This window comes from Ascaphus truei, chromosome 3, assembly GCF_040206685.1.
Source record: "Ascaphus truei isolate aAscTru1 chromosome 3, aAscTru1.hap1, whole genome shotgun sequence".
NCBI classification, from domain to species: domain Eukaryota; kingdom Metazoa; phylum Chordata; class Amphibia; order Anura; family Ascaphidae; genus Ascaphus; species Ascaphus truei.
Window position 1 is genome coordinate 416,052,605 of NC_134485.1, and position 22,632 is coordinate 416,075,236.

Consider the following 22,632-nt stretch of genomic DNA (forward strand, 5'->3'; position numbering starts at 1 on the left):
TCAACCTGTTCTGATATGAGGCAGAGTTCCAACCTCCAATCTCAGGTTATAAATTCTGACACTCTCCTAAATTAGTCAGTTGAGTTATGACTGGAGTGTGATCCTGGTTGAACTTTCTCCACTTGTGGAGCGGGGAGCCTCTTCCTCCCTCCCAGCAGGGGATGTGAGGGAAGAGTAACAGGCCTGAAAGGGGCCAAATGCCTGAGTCAGGGCTCTGACCAGCATGGGGGACAAGAGAGAAAAGGGATGCATCTGTGTTTGCTGTATTATTACCATCTGCCTGCAATAAAGCCAGTTGTATCAGAAATAGTGTGATTACTGTCTGCTGCTGCGAAGGAAGACAAGGTGTCAGCATGGTCCATCCCCTGTCCCTGCAGAGAATCTGTGCTTACTGGAGGCGCGGCACCAATGAGGAATAAAAGGTAACCTGCACTACTGTTCTGGCTCTCCCCTCACCATCGCGGATCACTCAGCCCTCCTGTTTACCCCAGGTACACAGCACCATACCTTGATAGAAGTAGCTAGAAGCAGACCCCCCCCCCTCATATCACTTAGGGTGGGGGGTAGAAGGGCTACATAGGGTAGTAGAAATACTTGCCATGGTCGAGGGTAGAAGTCTGGAGGGTAGTTAAGGTCAGTAGAAGATAGAGTCCGTGGTCCAAGGTCACTGGAATGTAAGATAAAACAAGGCACGGCAAGGCAGGATAGGGCAAAACAGAGTGCTAGCAACCAGCACAACATCACAAGTGAACTATTATGCTCAGCCGATTTGCAGACGCAATCGCTGAGCCTATAAAGGAAGAACAGCCAATAGGTGAAAGGCTGCACAGCAGAAGCTGATATAGAATCAGGCCCCTGATTGGTTGCTGGGCGGGGTCTGCACAGCAGGCACTGATTAGGCACCAGCTGTACCAAAGTCTGGATCAAACCCGGAGGCAGAGCCTGCACCCGATGCTGACACCTGGATCATGGATTTCTATTCAATGTTCTATACATTAATTTTTTCTGAATGTACAAAGATATCCTTAGAGAGCTATTGTAGCTATTGTAGCTATTGTAGCTATTGTAGCTTACGGGACTTCGTCCTACAGTATCTACAAATTATAGAGAGTATTGGACAGCATATGGGTCTCTTCTTCATTTGTAGTATTTCTGGGAACTAGCATATTAGCTATTTCACTTTTATAAACTTACGGTTAGGGTGACCAGATGTCCCGGTATTTTGATGTTTGTCCCGGGTCCTGATTTTTTAAAATTTAAATGTCCCGATTTAAAATTGCTTGCCGGCTGCGCATGCGTGATTGGCATTTGCCAGCCATTTATGCGCATGCGGGATCGGTGCTTGCTGGCCGAGAATGCAAATGCACTGCCGGGAAGTGCCAATCGCGCATGCGCTCGAGCAGCCGACAAGTGCCCAAAATGCAAGCCCGGCCGGCAACCAGCATTCACACATACACACAATTTGTCCCGGTTTGTCCTGGGAAAAATATGGTCACCCTACCTGTACCTGTTTGTATGATGTATATTTCTATAGGGATATCTGCCGACTGCGCATGCGTGAGTGGTGAGTGTCGAATGCGCATGCACTATCGGCACTTGCCGATCGTTTGTGCGGAAACGGAGCTTGCTGGTCGTGCATTTGCACAATCAGCCGGCAAGCGACGCTCGCCAGGGGATACAAAACCGGGACCGCAACCGAAAAAGTTGGGACAGAGCCCTAAAAACTGGGACTGTGCTGGCTAAACCAGAACATCTGGTCACGCTACTTATATACCTCCTGTGACATAGTCCAAAGATGTTAGGCAGCTTTCTGCCCTATTTTAGGTCAGAAAGTGCAGGAATAGTTAAAAATGATCCGTTCCACAGCTTCCCATTAACTCAGGCAGCTGGATGGAAAATCCAGACCACAGATTACAATGGCTCTAGTTCTCCCTCACCTGCTCTTCTAATCACATGCACAGGTATTTAGAGCAGAGAGGTTTTGCATTTCACTCTCTCTCCTTAGAGCCTGGAAGCTGGGGATATCGCTGCTCCCCGGAATCCAGTTCGGGGTGGACGGCCCCTCCAAGTATCACAGTACCAGAGGATTTGCCTGGACACTTGGGACCGTGTTCCCACCACGAACAGATAAGACAAAACAAAACAAATGTTTATTGCTGTTGCTAAAAGACTGTGCTGTATCTAGTGACCCTAAATGAGAGGGCATTGTTTTAAGCTGTGGAACCAGGTTAGTTGGCCCAGTTAGTTCGCAGTAAGAGGCTGATTCTGATGTGTAGTTAGTTGCCTGAAAGGGATAGGATTTCTTTATATGATTTGGTTTTTATTTCTTAAAAGTGACACTGTGTGAGATGCTATGACACTGATATAAGTGAACTGCTGAATGAAAATGTCTGAGTGCCTCTAACCTACACATGTTAAAGCTGCAGTACCTTACTTGGATGAAAATAAAGCAGGCAGAAGCCTGACTTAAGCAATATAATACTTTGCATGATCCTGTTTGTTGTATAATTAACCCTAGAAGACTGTGTCGGGAAGAACCCAGACAGACGTCAGCACTACAAAAGAGTGTCACACTCCCTAAACACTGCTTTTACAACAAGCAGAGCAAACAGCACACCTGTCAACAAAACGGAACACACCTGAGATACCTGGGAAAACTGTATAATACTTTGCATATCTGAATTAGCACATTTCCCAGGTGTGTTCAGTTTTGTGCACAGATATCTCTCCACAGATTGTATAACGGCGTGTTTAGGGAGCTACATACAAATGTAGCAGACATTACTGCTCCCTCTGGCGGCACAGTGACACTAGCTACATCTGTAAGGCTGGCGAACCAGTTTTGTGACGTGTCCACCACGCTCCCCCATCACCTCCCCAATCTCCTGCAGCCAAGTTCACACATCACTCTGGCGAGAGGCACCTGCGATGTGATGAGGGCACGCGGACTATAATTGTGGCCTTAGTCACTTCGTACTTTACAAAATTAATACTCTTTCCCTCTCCCTCCCACTCTAAAGCTATATTTCAGGGTTTGGATGAGGGTAACACCACCTTTATGTAAGAAATGCTTAATGCCATATTTTTTTTTTAAGATAACAAAGTTACACCTAGACTAATGAGATATACTATGGCCACTGTTTTTGCATATAATTAACGTTGTGGATATGTGTTATCCTCAATGAAAATAACATCCGTTAATGATCTTGATAACCACACGTTATGAGCCCTCAGTTAACGGACCTCTGTGGATATGGCCCTAAACGGTTGAGTAGAAGAAGAATTATATGAAATGTAGTATAGCTGTTCCTAATGCAGGGTCAGACTTTTGCCTTGTTTCTCCATAATATCTCATTTGTTTTAGATTTTTAAGTATTCCCTGGAACCTCACTGTTCTGAACAGCATAGTAATTAATACCAATATATATTGCCTTGTTCCTACCTAACAGGTGGAAAGCTCATTTAACTTAAGCTATAACAGTGCGATAATAATAAATACAATTTTTCCAACACTACAGTGGCAGTGGTATGGGAAGAGTTAGAAAGCTGTTGGGAGGAAATTCACATTAGAAGTATTATGTCGTTGTCCATAAATAACTTATTTATATTGATACAGAGGTAGCCAATGTTGTTTCACCCGCTGAAGCGTTACAGTGGGAGATACAAAGCGCACTAACGGGAGATGCAGCCATTGTTTTGAATCAGCCTCGCAAGAAGGGGTGGGGTCTACAGCGCTATTTGATCCGCCGGCGTGTGCAATAACGTTGGCTACATTTTGTATTTCTGTAAACTAAAAACAACACATGGGGGGTTGTAAAGTGTAGTCTTCATGTTGACCTAGAAGTAACGTCGTTGCAGAGAGGGGTTTGGAAGATGTTGAATACTGTAAGTGTTCAAGGTTTGTGGACATTATTCTTGCCTATCGGGGTTCATAGAATGAGATTTCTGTAGCTTGTGGAAATACATTCTGATTCAGGCAGCCCTTTACATACTTGAGGTACCACAATGTACAACAATTATTTTCCTTGATTTATTAAAATGTCGTGCTATTGAAAATCCTTGAAAAACATTTCATGAATTTCTTTACCAAGGCTGTGTTCTGACAAGTTCATTAGTTTGAAGATGAACGAGCAATGCTAGATATATTACACTGTACAGGCATACCCCGGTTTAAGGACACTCACTTTAAGTACACACGCGAGTAAGGACATATCGCTCAATAGGCAAACGGCAACTCGCGCATGCGTCTGTCAGCACGTCCTGAACAGCAATACCGGCTCCCTACCTGTACCGAAGCTGTGCGCAAGCGGGGAGACTATAGAGCCTAATATAAATGCGTTATTTACATCACTTATGCACGTATATGATGATTGCAGTACAGTACATGCATCAATAAGTGGAAAAAGGTAGTGCTTCACTTTAAGTACATTTTCACTTTACATACATGCTCCGGTCCCATTGCGTACGTTAATGTGGGGTATGCGTGTATATAACCAAATATGTTCTCCTACAAAAAAAGAAAAGCCAATGTAAACAAGATGTATGTGTCACTAATAAAGATATTTGTGAAAAACAAAGAAGATGGAGCGACACATTTTTCCAGAGCTGATAGCATTTGTCACAGGCAACTTTGCTAAATACTTTTTTGCTAGAAAATTGTTACTACAGTAAATCAAATGCAATGCAGTAGCTGAAATCAGTAACACGCATACATTACTCACTATGCATGTTCCTGTTAATAATGTAATCCATTTTCCCCAGTGGTAGGCTGGAAATAGTTCTCCAGTTATTTTGGCTTTGACGTGACGTAAATATACAACCCTGACTGTGTGATAGTCAACAGCATTTTGAAGCCAAAAAACTGTTTTGCTTCATTGCAGCGTTTTTATGGAGCACAGTTGCGTCAATGGCAAGAAACGTTTCTAACATCTGTTGTAGATTGTTATTCCACTGTAAATTTAGCGAATATTTTTGACTGATTGAAAAATTGACACACAGAGGAGCAGTATTTGATACATCTCATTATGATCGGTGTCATGTATTTCCTCCCCAACTCCTTTAACGAACACTCCCTGAATCACAAGCTGACGGATAGGAGGCAAAACGTGCAGCAAAGTTCTTTATATATTGATGTATAAGGCGTAACATGAAGATTTACACTATTTGCATCAAGTTTACTCCAATATTACCTTGATACGTGGCCAAATTGGATCATTTGAGACTGTTCTTGTACTTTGTAAGCCAATGTCTTGGCCACAAGTTTGTCTGCTTCAATAAGAATAGGGATCTACTGGCATTGTTTGTTTTATTTGTGTTCATGAATATACTGTAGGATTGTGAGATGTTTTTCTGCAGTTCGACAAATCCTTAGAATGCTATCAAAGAGTATGCTTTAACCCTATGGGTGCCCCAAGATGTAGTGGTTACGTCATGCCCGAGGAGGTCTTTGCTTTTTTTATGTTAGATTGCGTCCTGCATTCCTATGGAGCTCAGGACGTGATCTGAAGTGAGGTTAAGGGCCACCTCGGTCACGTGATCGTTTTTTCCCCCGAGGGGCCATGGCCTTCTGGTACCGCAGCTCTGCTGGCACTCAAGGAGTTAATAGTATTACGAGAAAACATTGACCAAATTGTCCTGAGAATTCCATTGCGTGACTTTCACGGTGACGTGTTATTTGATCTCACACGGATCTGTATGGCATTAGAGTATTGAGTGTTGCCTGTAAAAAATAAATCAATATATACAGTAATTAGTATCCTTTTCCTTCTGCATCACTGCCCTGTTGTAATGGTACTCATTTGGTTTTTAAACTTGGCTATGTGTATCCTGTATCCGTAGAAATGAATTTAGACCTTGGACGGATGTGAAGACTGTGAAGTCCGTCAAAGCAAAGCAGCATTACAAGCTATCCGAGGAGAAGGTGAGCCAGGAAACCAGTTACAAGGCCACGTTCAAGGGGGAATGCAACCAACCTGTAGTAGGCGACAACAAACTGACCGAACGTCGAAGGATACGCAGTCTCTACAGTGAACCTTTTCAAGAATCCTCAAAGGTGGGCAATGTGTGATAGCTTGACAGCTAGAGTGCATGTGTGAGTCAATATCATACATCCTTTAACATTCCATACTAATCAGTCACATGCTGCATTCTAATAGAACCTACTCACTGAGAAGTCAAACATTGTACTAAAGTAATGAGTGTACAGAGAGTTACAGTAACCTGGCTGTGTATCACAATAGTGCAAGAAAGAGCACTGGATTTATCAAAGTAAGAACTACATTTTTTTTTAAAAATGTAATGGTGTTCTATGATAGAGATATATATGTGTGTGTTATTTTTTACCCTAGTTTTGCAACAGCATACTCCGAAATAAAAAGACCTACAGTATGTGCATAATAATTAATAATATAATGTTTTGTTCTTGTATAGCGCTGCTAGTTTTACGTAGTGTTTTACAGAGACATCTTGCAGACACAGTCCTTGCCCTGTAGAGTTTACAATCTATGTTTTTGGTGCCTGAGACACAGGGAGGTAAAGTGACTTGGCCAAGGTCACAAGGAGCCGACACCAGGAATTGAACAAGGTTCCCCTGCTTCAAACTCAGTGTCAGTCAGTGTCTTTACACACTGAGCCAATCCTTCTCCTTGTGCTATGCATGTTGTCGGTCTCCCTGAGAACATGAACATGCTAAAATATAAAGCAAAACTGACTATGGCCGAGCACTTACAACAGTCTAAGGGACCTATGTACTAAGATCATTTAGTGCTAAAATGTAATACAAACCTTCATAAAATGTGCATTATGTCCATGAAGGTCATTAGGCCACTTCATACTGTACATACAGCATGACAGTCATTCGTTGTTTGAAATGAAGCTTTAAGCTTTGCTTAATGTTGAATACGGTACCTGATTAAGACAATTTAAAAACAGAATGATATGTATTTTTTATTTAAAATATAAATGATCAGTGTAATATTATTTATAATAGCCATGTTGGGCAAATAATACATTTTGCTTGTGCTAATATACTTCATTATACAAACCATTTTCGATAGTTATGGCCCACCTTGAGAATTAAACGTTAGCACATTGACGCGCACAAGCGCAATATAATTTGTTATTTCTGTGCTTCACTTTAACGCTCAACATTCCATTTGTGACACTTAGTACATAGGCCCCTAAAGGTCACCTTGCTAATTCCAGGCGCTAGAGATGATGAAAATCTGAATTTTTAACACTATAAAAACATTTTTTTTAAAGAGCAGGATATGCTGACATTATAGGAGTTAAATTCACAGAGGGTTAGAAAATAAATGGAATCTGATTTTAAAAGTATTTGCACAGTAAGTGCTTCATTACTTGGAAAATCCTGTTTTCTTGACCCTACATACAGTACAGTACCTATAGGTTTTTGTCTCTGTGAATCCAATTTTTGGCCCTTGTTTTTTTTTCCTTTCGTATTAATGCTTTAAAGGTGCCATGTTCTTATTCAAGTCTCGGATTCGCCACCAGCTTGCATAAAGACGATAAGAGGGCATATGTGTCAGTCTCCCGGCTGCAAAATTAGGGCATAGAAGAAGCAAAAAAAACAGCACCAGGTTTACCGGAGATAAAGAATCTTATTGAAGACAACGGGAATGTTTCCACTGATAAAGTTGGTGCAGGTTTTTGCCCACGTTTTGCATCCGGTTTCATACATTTGCCCCTGCGTGTTTGTTAGAAAAAGGCATGGTATACTGTGATGATCATCAAACTCGGCTCATAAAAAAGACAAGGTTATTGTTATGTCATAGGGAGAAAGCTAAAGAGAAGGGAGCCACAAATACAGGCAGGCAGACACTAAGGCGTGGCTCACTGGCCCATATTTACCAAGCAGATCTTTGCCACAAGAAGCCATGGGAAAGAGTCCGTTCACAAGCTGGAGAACTGTAACGGATAACGTGAATCACTGAGAAAACAGACAGTGAGCAAAGTCCCACGAGACATTGGGCGATAATTACGATTGCATATGACACCTTCCAATGCTGGTGAATGAGACACAAGGCGTCTTACGGCTTCGCGCCTCTTAATAAAAATGACCTACACTGGCGACACACTTTATTCGAGCTCGGCTAGTCCCACGAATTCGGGCATACCCGGGTGTATTGAGGTTTGTGACTGTTTTCTGCCCGAGTGCATTGAGGTATTTTCCAAGCAGGGATTGAAGCATTTTATTCCCGCTGGCTGCAATACTGCACAGTATATATATATATATACTGCATTACAATTCATGAATTTATGCCATCTGGTAGACACGCGAAGCATTGCAGCCTATTAAATCCTAATCATTATCATTTAACAGATCAGCCGCCCATCAGCCAGGCATGAACCCAGGCTGGGAAGGCAAACGCAACGGGGCTTGTCAGAGGTGAGGAGCGGCGCATTCCAGGTATCTGCCAGGTACATACCGGGTATTTGCTCGAATAAAGTGTGTCGGTGCAGTAATACTGTGTGTCTTGTGGGACTTTGGGAATAGACTGTCCCCATCTACGGTATTATCTTGTCTATTTCACATTAGTTTCTGCTCTCCATTTTGTGAATTGAGACTTTACGAAGGAGACACCTTAAGTCTAATTTCAAAGGCTGTATTGCTCAGTAAGAGTTGCTTTCGTTAAGTATATATCACAACAGATTTGTAATACTGTAGCTGGATGTACTGGGTAGCTGAAATGGAGCACATGTCAATGATCAATGATCTTCCCACAGCTTGTAAGGAAGCCTCAATACACATGTATGCAGATGACACAATCCTATATGCACACAGCCATAGCCTCTCTGACCTTGAACACATACTTCAGTCTGACTTTTTGAGACTCGAAAACTGGATTTCCCAAAACAAACTGTTTTTAAACACTGACAAGACTGTAACAATGGTATTTGGGACCAAGACTACATTTTTAAAGCTTCCAGTGACTGAGCTCCAGATCAGAACCAACGCTAACACCACCCTAACTCCTGTTACTAGTTTTAAATACCTGGGCATATAGTTTGACTCCCACTTAACATTCGGAATGCACATTGATACCCTGACATCCAAAACCTATGCCAAACTAGGTGTACTTTACAGGAACAAATCCTCCCTAAGCCTGCTGGTCAGAAAGCGTATTGCACAGCAGATGCTAATGCCAATTATCGACTATGGAGACATAGTATATGGCTTTGCACCCCAAACCCACCTTGGCAAACTTGACACCCTCTACAATTCAATTTGTCGTTTCGTTCTCCAATGCAACTACAACACACATCACTGCGAAATGCTCAAAGAACTAGATTGGTCTTCACTCGAGTCTAGGTGCAAAATTCACCTTTCCTGTAAAATACTTTCTAGGCAAGCTACCCACCTATCTGAACAAGTTCCTCACCCCTACTACATGCAGCACTTATCATCTGAGATCAGACTCCAAAAGACTGTTCATGGTCCCAAGGCTCAACAAAGTATCCGGCCACTCTTCCTTCTCTTACCATGCACCCCAAAACTGGAACAACCTACCGGAGACTCTCACATCCACCACCAGTTTAAATTCTTTGAAAACTAAGGCTGTCTCACATTTTAATCTGGTCTGTAACTGTTACATACGCCTATAATATACATCTTCTCTAACTGTGCATACAATGTATTGTATATCATGTATACCCTGTTCATTTATGTAACTGTATTTGTAAACATGTATTATTTGTCATATTAACTATGCCCAGGACATACTTGAAAACGAGAGGTAACTCTCAATGTATTACTTCCTGGAAAAACATTTTTATAAATAAATTAATAAATAACGTGGAACGTGTACAACTGAGATAAGGGATAAACTGTAGATAAGGGATACACCGAGATCTAGAATTTGACAGCAGTTAGAATCACTTGGCCCTCCTAGCCTGCCCATTATTCTATCTTATGCCCACCTAGCCTGCCCATTCTTCTATCTTAGGCCCACCTAACCTGCCCATTCTTCTATCTTTAGCCCACCTACTGTATCCTGCTCATTCTTCTATCTTATGCCCACCTAGCCTGCCCATTTTTCTATCGGAGGCCCACCCAGCCTATCGATTTTTCTATCTGCTGAAAAACCTCAGACCCTATTTGATCCTTGGCCTTATCTTGTTTTTAGGATAGCCTAATGCTTATCCCAAGCATTTCTTCATTCCCATACTGTATTAGCTTCTTCCAGGCTATCTCACGAATCCACCCACCTTTCTGGGAAGTATTACAGTACCTCACACAAGTGTGCAACCAGAAATAATTTTTTGGTGTTGTCGTTTTCACCTGCCGTCTGACGACGTGGTGGCGTCATAACGTCACTGCGTCACGTGATGGCGCGTTGTTATGTTAACGCATCGCATGCGATGTCGTGTCGCCATGATGATGCAGCATCACATGGCGCGATGTCGATGGAGGAGGGTTGCTCTGTTACAGAGGCCCCGCTCTCTCCCCCGGCAATTAGTTTCACCTGTAACCAAGAGTAAATATATGAAATTCTTGGGGGGTGCAAATGCACCCTTGCACCCCCCCTGGTTGCGCCACTCACCTCACATTTCCCCCAAGTCTGCAAACATCCAGCTTCAGAGCAGGACCTCTTGTTCTAGCATTTCTTTCTCTGAAGTATGCTTCCCTCCTTCAACTTGTTGAAGCCCTTTATATTGTACTGTATATTTGAAAGCTTCCATCATATCTCCCTCTTCCTTCTTTCCTCCAAGCAGCACATGTCTACAGAAGGTCCTTTAGTCTTTCCTGGAGCTTCTGAAAAAGCAGGAGAGAAAAGGTGTGGAAGGAGGAAGGGAGTAAGGGGATGAAATGTTGTGCTCCATGTAACCCCTCCCCAACTTCTCCTACTGACTCTCGCCAAATCCAAAACTGAGGCAGAGACACAGACTGTGATACATCTCATTATAATCTGTGCACCATATAACTCCTTCCCAACTCCTCCCACTGACACTCTCCAAGGTGCAAACTGGGGCAGAGACAGAATGTGATACATCTCATTATAGTCTGTGCACCATGTAACTCCTCCCCAACTCCTCCTGTTGTCACTCCCCAGGGTGCATGATGATGCGCACTGTGCAAATACATTGATGCAAGATGAAAATGGCACAGTCTGCTTCAAAGTCACCTCCTTTGGCCTATTTTTTTCTTTCATAAATCTAGAGCAACGCTTTTGCCCCAGAATTGCTCCACTTTTGCCTTGATTCTTCTGCCCCTACATGTTCCTATAAGGCTTCTTTCCTCTAATACATTTGATTATAGTTCTTGCAGCTGGAAGACTTTGATTAATAGACCTACTGTAGCATGGGCAGTAAAGTGCCTTATGGCAACAGAGGAGGGAAGCATATACTGCAGAGCAAAGGTGCCCAGCTCCAGTCCTCAAGGGTCACCGCCAACAGGTCAGGCTTTAAGGATATCCCTGCTTAAGCACAGTTGGCTCAATTGGAGACTGCACCACCTGTGCTGAAGCATGGATATCCTTTAAACCTGGCCTGTTGGCAGGGTTGCCACCACTCCGGGTTTCACCCGGAGACTACAGGTTTCGGCCTCGTATCTCCGGGATTACCTATGGGCTGCGGGTTTACCTAGTAAACCTCCGGGTCTTGGCAACCCGCAGCGGGCAGCGTCACCCGGCATGCTCCAGCATCTTCATCCTGCCACTCTTCTCAATATGGCGGTGCGTTGCCATGCCAACGGGAACGCTACGTGACGTCATGACGTTACGTGGCACCTCACGACGCCTATGTGCCATAGGGTGTATCGTTGCCATGGCAACTTAAGGCCACGTTGTGTCCCATTGTCATGACAACATGGCGCCATGTGACGCCGCACACAGCCACATTGAGAAGAGTTGCAGGGGGAAAATGCCAGGAGACGCCGCTGAAGGTAAGCGTGGCATTTAATTTTTTTTATCCGGTTTGGCCTTCATTAGAAGGTGGCAAACCTGCCTGTTCGTGGCCCCTGAGGACTGCAGTTGGCCACCCCTGCTGTAAAATTATGCAGAATTTGGATTTCTTCACTTCTGCAGTAATATCTACCAATGTGTGTAGTTGTTCTAGTATGATTTAGCTATTCCTTTACTAATCTAAGGCTGAGTCCATGCTCCCTGTTTGCTCGCTGAGGCGCGCTGAGGCTCAGGGAAAGCGGGTGCTTTCCCTGGCCTTGCGGTTGCTTACCGCATGCGCCGTCAGCAGGCCGTCAGGGGGCGGTTCGCCCTCATTGGGCGAACCGCTCACGTGACCGGCCTGTCGCGCCGGCAAGCGGGGGAATTTTAAATTCCCCTAAGACCTGCGCTTCCGCAAGCGCGCGGAAGCGCAGGTGAGCCCCTACTAAAGCCACTCTAATTGCGGCTGTAGGGGCTCAGTGCTGAGTGGGAGCGCGCGTCAGCACGCTTCCGCCAGCAAGCAGTAAACATGGCCGAGGCCTAAGTGTTCTTTCTAACATGTACTGTAGAAGAAGAAGAATTTTTTTTTATATATATACACACACACACACACGGCAGTGCTATGTAAATTTACTGTATGTCTTTACATTCATTAGTGTATAACAGGGGTCTCAAACACAGTCCTCAAGGGCCACCAACAGGCCAGGTTTTTTTTATATCACTGCTTCAGCACAGGTGGCTTAATCAGTGACTCAGTCGACTGAGCCACTGATTGAGCCACCCATGCTGAAGCAGGGATATCCATAAAACCTGGCCTGTTGGTGGCCCTTGAGTACTGTGTTTGAGACCCCAGGTGTATAAGAATAGGTGCTTCAGTTCTAAACAGATGCCCTCCATGGCCGTTAGTCATCAAAGTGCGATAAGCTCCATGGCGGCCAAATAAAAAGCTAATTAAATAGTGTATAATTAGAAAACAAAACTGTAGCCTATTTAAAAGATTCAGCAAATACATGTGTTGCAGGAAGGTATTATTAGATGTAAATTGCTTAAATGTGGTTTGTCAGCAGTAACAGCCTCCCAGCCGTTATTAGCTGCTTAGACAAAGGATCCTGCAGCCACTAGCTGCTGCAGACCTGTATGGAGATTTCCAGCCTAGTCTTTTTGTTAATGGTACGGAAGCAGAGGGGGCTTGGAGCTGAATCACGTTTATTTCAGCTCTGGGGACCTACAGATACTTAGCTTGAGATACCTAGCTCTGTAGGTACTGCTGGATAACATTGTGGCTTTCTATTACACTGCCACTGTTTCCCACAACAGGGGGTGGTACCGGGGGCATCCATCTCAAAAAAAAACTAGGTGGAAACACTGTTAAAACTAAACATTTTTGTCATCGGATTTGAAAGGACCAGTAGAGATCCAACATGGAAATCTTCAGTGTTGGTGAACCCTGACTATGACAGTTACAGTGACCTACACATAGCCTGTGTCTTTATTTAGTGGTCTGACACAGTTTCCCTGTTTACAGATCTAGCAGGTGTTATTACACCCGTTAGAGGTATACGCATTAGAGATATACACAATGACCGATACTGAAAAGCAGCGTCAAATGACGCAGCGGACGTCACCAATGTGACGTCACACCGCGTCGCATTGCCATGGTAACGAGATGTTGCGTGACGTCGCTGCGGTTCAGAAGGGCGGCAGGTAAGGAGGCGGCTGCAACAGTTAAGTGACTTCCCATCAGGCCCGATAAGCCCTGAGAGCGCTGTAAAAGTATAGGCGGGCGCACATTTTTGCCGCCCTAGGCCCGGCCACTGGGCATACAAATAATGTTATAAATATCACGGGCGTTAAGGAAATATTGCAAAAGTGCCCCAAAAATTTACTATTAGTTTAAATGGTGCTGCGTTAAATCTCACGCTAAATATCGCGCCAGTATTAGCGCAGCCATTACTAAAGGGTGTTATTACAGCTGCTACATCTGTATATAACATGTCAGACTTTATGTTTTTACTGACTGTTGTACAGCTGCTGTCAGTGAACCGATCACAGCAGCGTTAATAAATGGATCTTGGGTTTATTGATCAACACAAACTTGCCTTATTTTACTCTCCTGAGATAACCTAACTTCTGAATAAGAGCTACTGTATAGACATGTGGAGATGTTTCACATTTAGTAAGAGGTAGGCGCTGTTCCAGTTACACGTTTTTGTGCTATTCATTATTATAGGGCGTTTTTATTTCACACATGGACTTTCTTTTTTGATAATGAAAGTGCAGTTGTAATGAAAATTGAAACTATGTAGCACATCAGTGATTGTCAAACGACTCTACAGGGATCGCTGGCCAGATCAGGTTTTAGGAATCACCAATATTTATTTATTTATACAAATGTTTTACCAGGAAGTAATACATTGAGGGTTACCTCTCGTTTTCAAAGTATGTCCTGGGCACAGATTTATGATAACAATACATGGTTACATTAAATGAACAGAGGTCATACAGTCAATTCACAGACAGTTAGAGTTGGAAAATTAGGTACACCGGATTAAAGGGCTGGTGAGTATACACAATACATTTGCACATGTTCACCTACTTTTCATATGAATAGGATATTGGTTGGTTGCCCCCCTGTTCTGAATGGTATCCCTGAGGTTGCATTTGAGGACCTGTATTGTACTGGAAAATTGAATACAAATAGGAGATACATTGTACAGAATATATATTTTTGGCCCTTGTTTCAAAATGAATAGAACAACTCCAGAACCCACAGACAATATAAGGAACATAATAAAATCGGACCGAAAATCTTTTTGAACATGCAAAACACGTCTTCATGTTATATTCCAATACAAGCACTCCCTACTTCCCACTGGCTTTCTGGAGCACAATTGGGGAAAGTCACTTCGATAAATTGATTCCTACACTCAACAACCGAGTGAGCATCAACACATTGAACAATGTTCGAGAGTAAACAAGTCCCCATAGGCTTTTCAAAGTCACCACTTATTTGTTTTGTACCTGGTAGCAATTGCAGTGATGTGAATAAAATGAAGCTAATAGAACAGAAAACCTTACTCAGAAAATAAATAAATAGCCTACATAAAAATTAATGATGTTTGTTCTCATCTCCTGTTTTTCTTGTGTAAGATAAAATAATGAGTCCCTATTTACACATTTGTAACGCACAACTTGTTGTAAAACCTGAAAGGATTCTTCTTAGTCTGAATATACAGGTATACACCAAACTCCCAATTATTGTAGAGAGGCAGTGTACTGTAATTACAGTATGGCAGATTATAACTGCAGTGGGTGGATACCAATGGAATCCTTAGGGTAACTGTATGAGATCTGCCGTGACTTTAATGAATGGCACATTTTTACCAATAGTGCACATGTTTTTATGTAAACCTTGTCATTTTTATTAAAGGCACCTAAGGGCCAGTTTACTCTATGGTACGGATAGGGAGTAACTTGCCTTCAAGTGGTTAATACTAAAATGCAGTGTGACAGCCTCTTTAAATCATTGTTCTAAACTATATTTCCCACCTCTTTGTGTGTGTTTTCTGTGTTTGTGGTTTGTATGTATGTCTGTCCAGGTGGAGAAGCCTAGTGTTCAGACTTCCAAACCAAAAAAGACATCCACAAGCCATAAACCCGTGAAAAAGGCCAAAGACAAGCTGATCGTACCTGGCCGGGCTTCCAAGAAGAAGGGCACGGAGACATCCACCACCACCACCCCCACCACCACCACAAAGCCGGAGGACAAGGAGAAGAGTAAAGAGATGAACAATAAACTGGCTGAGGCTAAAGAGTAAATTTCAAAGCACTTACTATAGTTATTATTTTTATTTTGAAGGCCACAAAATACATTAGAGACTTTGAATCTGCTTATGTTTTGATGGTATTCTAATCTATGTATGTTTTTCCCACAGAATAGATATCATTTCTTAATTATCTACACCAGATTCATGTTTTTCAAAGGCTCCATTATAAAAGCTGTGTTTGTGTTCAGTAGCTTTTTGTTTGGTCAGAAAGTAAATGTACAATACAGAGTAGAGCCAGTCCAGTCAAGAGAGTCTTTGTTCAAGGTGCTACAGATCTGAATGTATTGCTTTATATGCCAGACTTGCCTACTCTTATGCTTTTTTTCCATTGTACTGTATGTATGGTTACCAACTTGATGTAATATGTACTTGATAGCTGTTGAAGGCTTTGTCCTTGCTTATTATTATTAAGGGAATAGGGCCTAGGATGAATTGTGAGCTCATCCCAGAGATTGTTGAGGGAGAGGGACCAGATGAGGAAGGTACTTTGAACAGAACAGTCTAGGATAGGTATGGGAGACCTGCATATAGAGGGTTATTTATAGGCAAGAGCGAGATGAGAGGTTCACCCCCCCACACAATCTCGCAATAGCATTTGCTTACTGCTTGACCCATTTTATTGGACAGAAAGTTTAAACCTTTCAGTAAAGATAACCCCATTCAGTACTGGAGAAGACTGGAAGGTTTTGCCCTGCATTGGGCTTCAGGCCCATCTGCGCTAAAAAGATTATTGTACATATTCTCCTCTCACAGCCACGCAGTTGAGCAGGACCTGTGGATACTTCACTTAATGACATTGACATGCAGTTGAGACATCACACAAAAGGAAGGGGTTGGGGAGTGATACCATGTTGAAAGAAATACTATCGCAAAACATAAGTGATACCTCAATTAGTTAACTGAAAATGTAGGAAATATACAACTTTCGAGTACAACTTTGATCCCCTATTCAGCTGTTACAAACATATACGTATAACACACAGTGGTAATATGTTATTATGACAGGCCAGCATAGCCTGTAGAACGCCCTTTATATTAAATACGTATAGATAAAGGCATTCTTTTGCAACTTTGGTTCCTATATATTTATGACCAAGATGCAGCATAGGTGCCCTGTATTCTTTAAAGTGTTTGAAAAACTGTGTGCAATTTACTCTGCAAATGACGCATACTGTATGTTAACAGTTTCCTATCTGCAGCATTTTAGCTTCTTATAAACAATCCTTTTTATTTCTAGTAATATAATGAATTCTTAAATGTTTGTAGATTGTAGACACTAGTCTCTGGGGAATCCTTTTTTGTTCGCTGTCTCCTTTTTTTTTTGGACCCGAATGTTGATGATATGGTGCTGGACCAACCACTGTTGTATAAAATAATTGCTTTAAAAAAAAAGGCAAAACAGATAAAACCTTAGCGTTATAAGGGCATTCAATGTACAGAGAAACAGCATTTCCACAAAGGAACATGGGAAAGGATCAATAAAAGTTAAAGCTGCAGTTCAAGCAATATCCTACATGTTTTTTTTTTTTGTTTTTTTTAATTAATCAGTTCTGTACTATGAGAAAATACTTGTAGCATTTAAAAAAAAACTATTTTTAAAGACTTTTTAATGTATTATAATGTAACAAGCATTTTTGTTTCTTTAGCAATCATTTACAAAGTCACATCCCCTTCCTCTCCTGAGGCAGACCCTGGCACACCCCTTTTGCCCTCTGTCTAGAAGTGCACCAATTGTATCTAGTGCCTGCCTGGTCACATGACCTTCAACACAGAACTTTGCATCTTGGGTAATCTTCTGCAGCCCTAGCAGTGATTTAAAGCACCCCTGAGCTGACTCTTCAGAGAACGGATCGATAGGCAACTTAGCTAATCACTTGTCAGTGAGCAGATTGTATTGATGCACACAATGAATTATTTTGTTTTAATTAAAAAAAAAAAAAAGGCAGCTTGAACTGCAGCTTTAAAAGGAATAACCATGTATTAGAACAAACAAAAATACAGTTTGGGTGATTTACATTTTTCCAAGAAGCAAATCTTAATATTTCTGCTCGTTTTAGAATCACGAGCATTGAACGCACCGTGCGGCAAGAAGCTGAAAAGCTTTCCCGTACCATGAGAGCAAGCTCGGAGATTTATAGTGTGTGGTTGGCATAGCAACCATTGTATTCCAGGACAAGAAATCTGTAGGGAGCCCTATGTATTGTGTGGTGTGTATTGTTTAGCTTGTGCTAGCTGCCAGAAGCAGCTCTGACTTTGTGTATAATGAGCAGAATGTGACAAGCTACTTCCCAGCTGATTTGTATAAAAACGGTGTGCATTATTAGGTGAAAATGCCTCTGTGGCTTGGAAAGAAATGTAATGTACATCTCTCAGAAACGGAGAATGTGAATTATTGTAACGAGCGTGTGCTGTTGCACTTTGTTCTCTATCTGAAATGCATGCTTCACATGGAGGCGATATTAGTCTCTTGATATCCAGTTTAGATGTTGAGAGCACACCGCTGTAAGTGGTATTTTAGTGTAGGGGTGTGTACACGGGGGGGGCGCGGCGGTTACAGAGGTCCTGTGCTTCCCCAAGGGCATTTCAATTAAATGCCGGGGATCGCGCGAGGCCTCTGTAACTTCACTGACCTTGGCTTCCAGTGACGCGCCGCCATGGAAACCAGGCGTCAAATGATGCTGCGGGGTCACGTGACGATGCATTGCCATGGCAACGTGACGTCATTTGACGCCGAGGGGGAGGGGCACTAGCAGGGGGGTGTGCAGGCAGGGGGCGCAGGGAGGAAAGTTTGTGCACCCCTGTTTTATTGCATAGGTCTTTCTTACATCTGAACATGTGCACTCTTTAAGTCATTATGAAGTAAGAAAGCATGCCAGTTGTTACTTTACTTAAGTACTGTACTTGAACATTCACAATTTATATGCTGTTCAAAATATAGTTTTCACATACGATTACAGTACATGCATGAATATCACAGAGACCGCAGAGAATTGTGGCCGATCGAGTTTGTTTTTGTGTAGGAATATGATCATGTGAAATCATATGCTTTAACTAGTAGTTGCAACAAAATAGTAAATAGTTTGCCATTAGCAGCATTGGGGTTTGCAAGATCCATTTAGATCCCTTTTCTTGTGTTTTTCTGTGTTGCGATAACTTAAATCCAAACTGTTTGTCTTACAGTGCACTCCCCGCTTAAGTAGTTTAAAGTACAAATGATGGTGCTGATGCATCCCCTGGACAGGTATTCCCTAAACCAGGGGTGCACAACCTTTTTTTCAGGCATGCCAATAAATGCACACACTCTTTTTGTGGCTATGATCCTACTGCCCCCTACATTCACTCTCCTCCCCTCTCAATCACCCCACTCCCCTCCTCTCACTCACCTCCCTCCTCTCTCTCACCCTCTCCCAATCTCCCTCCTCCCACTCACCCCCCTCCTTCCTCACTCAATTCCCCCCTCCCTCCTAACTCTCTATCCCTCCGTCCTCTTCCTCTCAGTCAATTCCCCCCCTCCCCCCCACTAAGAATTTTACCTTAAGGGAAGTTGGGGGCCTCCAATCCCGCGGCAGAGGAGATCTGGGACCCTGTGGGCGGATGCCGAAGTTGAGTCCGGTTTCCAGGGCCGGCCAGGTGCACTGCCAAGGGGGGAGGACCATTCCAAACGCTGTTGCGGCCAGGGTTTGCCACCCCTGCCCTAAACGGTCTCAAAATAGTATCCACTGAAGAGAAAGGATGAACGGGAAACTTCCCGTGAGGAAAGGGTAGTGTCCTGTGCAACGTTGTGGGGCCTTATGACTTCATATATATGTAATAGTCTACTTCTTAGACCTTCACCAATAGACTTGTGTGATCTTCCTCTATTCTCTTCTGTTGCTACATTACAAAGATTTAGTAAGAATATACAGTAGATGAATGCACCCAAACTCCTTGATTGGGAAAAAGTCCAAAGATCTTAACCTTGCAGAATGTGCATTGTGTACGCTCACCGTGTATCTCCCACTCACTAGATACTGTACCTGCAGCTATAAAATATTTTTTGAAACATTAAGGGGGTTATTCATTAAAGGGCACTATCACACTTTAATGAATAACCCTCTACGGGCTTCAAGATTCGGATTACCAAGTCTCTGCCCCTTATGTACCCTTCAATTTAAAGAAGCAATCCCCATAGTACTTTTTTTTTAAACTCATTTTTTTTTACATAATGAGAATGGCGGGGTCCCTTGGAGCTTAACAATTCTATTTTCAGCTTGATAAACCCCCCAGTTCCCAAGATACTTAGCTGTGAAGTTACCAAGTTTAAATCTCCCTCCAAGGGAAACAATATGGCTGTAAACCCTTGGACCAACAGAAAACCACAACGTCATCTGTGGCAGCTTCCTATTGGATGGCCATTTAAATCCCCTCGGAAAAGCAGGAATTGCAGTAACAGCAGTAGTTTTACTGGTAACTATCTTGTAAACCTGGTATCCCCAGAGCTTAAAATAGAGCAGTGTGTGTGTGTGTGTGTCTGTCTGTCTGTCTGTCTGTCTGTGTGTGTGTGTGTGTGTGTGTGTGTGTGTGTGTGTGTGTGTGTGTGTGTGTGTGTGTGTGTGTGTGTGTGTGTGTGTGTGTGTAAATAAAGGGGGTTTGTTATGAGGAGCCGCTGCTTCAAATAGTATGGTTGCTATAATCAACATCCCCTTTAAAAAACAGGCAGTGCAGTAATACCAGTAAGTTTGCAGGTAAGTATCTTGTGAACCGAGTATCCCCATAGCTTAAAATAAAGCTGCTCAGCTCTGGAAGACCCCCATATTAAAAAAGAATGATTGCTTTCATCAACAGCACCTTGGCCATGCAGAGATAACATGTAAGGCACTGAAAGCATCAATCCCGCTGACCCAGCAATATCTCACTAACCTGAAACACAACCTTCTGGGATTTCACAACGTGAATGTGTTTTTCCAGTGTTCAGTATGTAGTGATATCTAGTCATTCTACTGTCCCCATCACCCTCAGCCAATCGTGTTTGGTCCTTAACATCTCATACTGTTAATCCGCCACAATGGGGAAGGTGCAGAACATACATTTTAACACCAGGCTGTAACCGTTGGCCTTTGAAGGGTGGCTTGGTGAATAGAAGATTTGAGATGCCAGAGTCTGAGCTTTGTAAAGCGAGTCCCAATTACTCACCCACTTTACCTAGGCTGCTGGGTAAAGAGTGTTTATGTTCATCATAGTACATCAAATCAGGTATATTACCTAAGTACATGAGAAAGGTGATTTGTTTTTGTGCATATCATGTGAAACGTAAAAGTCAGTGGTGCTATATATTATATTACAAGTGCAGGGCTGAAGTACTGGCTAGGTTACTTTTATGAACAATGTAACATTTTCCAGTGAAAATTGCATGTTTGCTGAATGAATAGGCAGACAGCAATCTCCTTTTTTCGATTTACGTGTAAATTCTGCTGAGGCTCATATGGGAATTTATTTATTTACATTAATTATTAATGTATGAAGTGCTTGTGCTTTGTAATGGCTATGGTGGTCTTCTATACAAGCGGGGAATAAAAATGTGTGGCCTCAATGGAAAGACAAAAAAGTGGTGTTATGTCAGTAGAAATATTTATGTAAGTACATGGTAATTCCTAGTTTAATCCACTTGTGTGCACAAAAAAGTCAATGAATAGATTCTGATGCCTCGACTACACGGGATGTTATAACTCTGACAGAACTGTATTGGTCAGGGATAGATTGCACGGACAGCAGCACACTTACACAATTCAACGCCATCCACACTAGCTAATTTTAGTGTTAACACCTACTGTAATGTTCTTGTTGTCCACCAACACATTGCCATTGCTTGTTAGTCCAGCACTGACGTGATTACAAAAATGTATCATTGTAGGAGCTTGTGAGTTTAAAAAACATTGCAGAAGAAATCAGGTGCTGTACATTAATGAGGGATTGTAAATTCAGTGTAAGGAATTCTGTACGTGTGTAGCACTAACACTATAATACAAACTATTTCAACCTCAATTCTGGTAGAGCCAGCAATGTGGTAATAAACAAGGTGTTCTAGACCACTCCAGAAGAGGTTAGCAAATTATTCATTATACTAGGGCTGTCCAATGCTGCACTAAATGGGAATTAGGACACTATTTACTGAGCGGTGCTACGTCGATGTACAGTACCATCCAAATAAAGAGCAGGGGGCTGCTAAAACAGTGCACAACAAAGGAAAACGATGCAGGAGCGGTGCAAGGAGCAGGTTGTATTCATGTGTTCTTTGCCAATAGTCTCCACCTGAGTGACACGGCAAGGGAACAGTTTCGCTTCTTGCACTTTTGAAGTGAGACAATTAACTTCGTATTTTTTTATTCATGTTAATTTTGTGTCTCTGGGGCAGGAGTGGCCAACTCCAGTCCTCAGGAGCCACCAACAGGTCCGGTTTTAAAGATATCCCTGCTTCAGCACAGGTGGCTCAGTTGAAGTCTAAGCCACTGATTGAGCCACCTGTGCTGAAGCTGTAACTGACTGAGACCCCAGTGCTGAAGCTGGGACTGATTAAGCCACCTGTGCTGAAGCAGGGATATCCTACAAACCTGACCAGTTGGTGGCCCTGGAGGACTGGAGTGGGCCACTCCTGCCTTAGGGAAATAAAAGATTCCTATTTCCAGTACATCTTTAACAATTATTTTCATTTGTCACTTTCCAAACCCAGGTGATTTTCTCAGCACATCCGATAGGTCACGCTGTGCTCGTTTCCCTCACTCGCTGTGAATGTATGGCTTCCATTCCCTGTGATGGTTTATTTCCTTCACTGGTACATCTCGATGGCAGATAGAAAGCACCTAATTAATATTTTGTGGCCTCTGTTTTGTTGCTGATCACAGGTTGTCGTGTAATGTGCCCCCACACCA

The 22,632-nt window shown here is 42.7% G+C and overlaps 1 protein-coding gene across 3 annotated transcripts in view; it reads left to right on the plus strand.

Annotated features, from left to right (window-relative positions):
• Positions 1–22,632, plus strand: part of MAP6 (microtubule associated protein 6) — a 53,974-nt gene that overhangs the window by 16,847 nt on the left and 14,495 nt on the right. For 2 of the 3 annotated variants that reach the window (XM_075592691.1, XM_075592693.1), the window contains exons 2-3: positions 5,839–6,052; positions 15,500–15,714. In XM_075592691.1, coding sequence (XP_075448806.1) covers positions 5,839–6,052; positions 15,500–15,714 — 429 coding nt within the window. Of the gene's footprint in view, positions 1–5,838; positions 6,053–15,499 lie in introns of all 3 variants that reach the window. The other variant, XM_075592692.1, reaches the window with a different exon arrangement.